The sequence below is a fragment of the Alnus glutinosa genome, chromosome 6, assembly GCF_958979055.1.
Source record: "Alnus glutinosa chromosome 6, dhAlnGlut1.1, whole genome shotgun sequence".
Lineage (NCBI taxonomy): Eukaryota > Viridiplantae > Streptophyta > Magnoliopsida > Fagales > Betulaceae > Alnus > Alnus glutinosa.
The window spans coordinates 21,100,194-21,104,331 of NC_084891.1; the positions used below are offsets into that span (position 1 = coordinate 21,100,194).

At 40.5% G+C, this 4,138-nt stretch overlaps 1 protein-coding gene across 1 annotated transcript; it reads left to right on the forward strand.

Annotated features, from left to right (window-relative positions):
* The first annotated feature begins 2,304 nt into the window (after positions 1-2,304).
* LOC133871601 (uncharacterized) lies at positions 2,305-3,681 on the forward strand. Its single transcript, XM_062309028.1, has 3 exons — positions 2,305-2,970; positions 3,112-3,356; positions 3,481-3,681. Exons 1-3 carry the CDS (start codon positions 2,967-2,969, stop codon positions 3,679-3,681), a joined length of 450 nt encoding a protein of 149 aa, XP_062165012.1. The 5' UTR covers positions 2,305-2,966.
* Positions 3,682-4,138: the final 457 nt, after the last annotated feature.

Below are 4,138 nucleotides of genomic sequence, written 5' to 3' on the forward strand. Positions count from 1 at the left end.
TCCCAATGTGCCATGCGAGGATGAAATCCTTCAACAATTGGACAGAATTGCATTTGGGGATGAGAACGCGGGTAAGAAGAAACAGAAGAAAGGGAAGACGGGAGCAGTAGGTACTGATGATGTAGTGTGGAAGAAGAAAAGTATTTTCTTCAGATTGCCGTACTGGAAGGACAATTTACTTCTGCACAATCTTGATGTCATGCACATAGAAAAAAATGTCATAGACAACATACTTGGTACTATTCTGGACATCAAAGGGAAAACAAAGGACAACCTCGAAGCCCGAAAAGACTTGCAAGAAATGAGGTTGAGACATAAATTGCATTCGTTCACAGCAAAAATTGGTAAAACATATATGCCAGCAGCTTACCACATGATGTCTAGGGAAGAAAAATTAAACTTTCTGAAGGTTCTTTGAAATGTGAGTCCCGGACGGATATGCCTCGAACATTTCTTGGTGTGCTCGACTCAAGGAACATACGATTTTGGGGTTGAAGAGCCATGACAATCATGTACTGATACAAGAGCTTCTCTCAATTGCATTGCGTCTGTCACTGTCAGATAAAGTGGTTAGACCTGTTGTGGAGATGTCTGTATTTTTCAGAGGCATATGCTCAACCAAATTAACACAAGATGAGATGGATCGACTGCAGAGTGACGTCTATATCACTTTGTGCAAGCTGGAACAGGTATTTCCCCCTAGTTTTTTACCAGCACGGTCCACTTGGTCATACATCTTGTGCATAAATGTAGACTCGACAGACCCGTACAATATAGGTGGATGTACCTGGCAGAGAGGTAAAATGTGAATATATATATATATATATATACAATAAAATATTTTAATTATTTCGAAACTAGTTTGACAATATCTAAATAAGTTGATTGCATATGTGTACACTAGGAGCCTTTGAGGGTTCGAGTCTAATGTACGCAACAAAGCGGCCCTTGAGGGGTGCATTGCGGAGGGTTACATAGCGACTGAGTTGGTGACGTTCTGTTTGAGGTATCTAGATAACGCACCAACCTTCCACAACAGACCTCAAAGAAATCCTGATGGTTCAAAGGAACTCAAGTAAGCCTGAACTGTTTGACAATGAACCAAATTCACCGTTTCATTGTGTTCAACTCTGACGAGTTCCTTCAATTGCGGATGTAAGTAGGGTTTATATAGTATGCGCATTCGAATACGATTCTGAATAATAATTAGTACATAATGATATTCGATGAATGTAGGATGCACAAGGACACACTGAGGTGATCATGCACTAGGGGTCGTATTACGGACAATCTTATTGAAGCCCAACATCATGAGCAATTCTGCGAATGGTACCGTGCAAATGTAAGGAAATAGTGGTATTTAATTATATAGTATATATACAACGTGTTCAATGTATTTTAAATATTGATTTACCGAAATAATTAACCAATGTGGTTTCTATAATTGTAATACACACATAGGACAATGGATTGGATGATCAACGTAGGGAGGAATTGGGTCACAAATTGGTTATGCATTGTAGAGGGCTGAAGGAGATAGCAGTCAAGTATAACAATTACGTGGTCAATGGTAAACTGTTTCGCACGCTTGCCCATGATGTGGGAAGGAGGACTCAGAATAATGACATATGTGTGCCAACCTTTGATGGTGAAACGTACCACGGGAAGTTAACCGATATAGTTAAGGTCGAGTACTATGACAGGACTATGTACATTCTATTCAAATGCGATTGGGTGGACCCCGCGAGAGATAGGGGATTTAAGATAGACGATTATGGCCTAGTGTTTGTCAACTTCAATCACTTTGTCCACAGGGGAGAGCTGATTACTGATGAGCCTTACATGCTGACATCTCAGGTTGACCAAGTATTTTACGTCGAAGATGAAAGGAACCCAGATTGGGTTTGTGCCGTGAGGACTAAACTGAGGAACGTGTACGACGTTGGTCAGGGTGAAGGGAGTCATGATGCAAGAGCAACCTATCACGAGTGCAAGCCGCTCGTATTAACCAGTGGTAACCTATATGATATGAATGATGAATTCAAGCACAAAAAGCCCGATATAAATCCGATTGAAGTGCACGTTAGATGAACAAATATTATTTGCTGGTACAATTCACTTAAATTCTATTACATAATTTGTAACATATAGTAATTAATAAGTGCATTGACCAAAATGGATAAATCTCATTATTAGTATATATACATTAACGTGTTTATACGCATGTTCCTTGTTAATATATATGTGGGTAATTATACGCATTAACGTGTTTCATTCGTTGCCTAAATTTGCTCGCAGGTTTCAATGGACCAAAGACCTCCTCCTTATGCACACTGGGCACCACAAATGCCCGTGCCATCCACGTCCACACCCCACGGGTCATTGTATACTCAGCCACATCACACAAATGGTGCTTATAGACCATTACTGTCAAGTAAGGCAGGATACCAGCCAGAGCACAGGCATACCGGCTTCGCTGGATATTCTTCTTTACCAAGTATTATGTCACCGATGTTACCGCTGCCATATTCTATGCCTGAGACGATGTCGCCATTTGGGATCACATACTCTCCCTTGCCTTACGAGCCATACCCCTGGTTAGGAGGCGTACCATATGGCACCAATAGTGAGACTCAGGACATCTACGAGATCCAGCAAGTACAGAGCTAGAGGCTGTCTTTGAGGGAGAGCTAGATGCAGGCTGTGGTGGAGAGCCAGGGCCCGAATTCGGGGGAGAGATAAGGGCGGATTTCGGGGGAGAGCCAGGGGCCGGATCTGAGGGAGAGCCAGATGCCCCAAGAGGGCAAGATCGCGATGTTGGGGACTGACCACGGTTGTCAGTCGCCCCCTGATAGCCCCAGGATATGTCTCCTGATGACAGCCAGCAGCCGCCCCCGGAAGTTGTTGGTGAGGCCCGTGTAGATGACCCTGTGACCTAGTGCCTACGGTCGGACCAGATTCGATTGATGGGTAAGTACATATTTATACATCATTAAATCCATGAATATATTGTACAATTAATATAAAGTTTGAAATAATATACATCTATCATTGTTTATCTTAATTTATTTTTTATTATATTAACTTAAGTATTTTATTTTCTTTGGTTAGGGTATAATCCAAATGGGAGCATCTACTATGAGGTGGTCAGGGACCATGAGAGGAATTGGGTGCTCCTCACGGGGAAAAAGATTGTACTGCAGTACAATGCCTCGACACAACTTGTTGGACGAGCCTATAACCGATTTAGGTGCAATATAGGGAATCTTGTAAGAAGCGGGTCCTATGTGCATATTCGGGACGAATGGTTGAGGATAGATAAGCAGATAAAGAGGGCTATGTGGGAGGCCCTGATGGTATGTTTAATATTGATGTTTCAATACACATCCGTATTTTGATTAATTAATTAATTTATTTTTTAAAACTTAGGGTTATGTTTTTGTTGAACTTATAAACTTAATGTTTAAATTGCATGTGCAGGAGGAGTTCTATCTCCCGACTTTTGTAGATCTCCAGAAGGCAAAACACGAAGTGTTCCAAGATATAGGACGTAAGCACCGTTCTTGGAAGTATTCATTTAAAGCACAGCTAGGTATTCGAGACGGTGACACGCTAGAAACTATACGTGCAAGAGTGACTGCTAAAGTTTTTGAGAAGTATCTGATGTGGTCAAAAATTTGATGTGGTCTTTTGTTTACCAAAATATATCAATAATAATAATTACCACTCGCAATAGGACGAATCCTTGTAGGATAAGGTTATAGAGAGGGTGTCGAACCTCAAGAACTGCGTAGGTATTATTATCAAGCTTTTCAAGATTAAATATAACTTAATTAAAAGATGTTTGATTTGATTTTTCTAAAAATAAATATGAAAGTAAAAAAGACATAAAAATAAATAGAGTAGGGATGAGATAAAGAGTAGGGGATTGATTTCACCACTCACCGCATAACAATGGTCAATCATAAATTAACAAGGGAAATTAATAATATGCATGATATAGGGCTCGTCTCACTTGAGTAGTTAAAAAATTTCCTCTAAAGAATAAGTATAATCCATCTTTGATTGGCACAGACCGTCCACTTAACCACTAAGATGCAGTATGACCCGTCTTCCCTAGGTATGGATTAGCTACGTC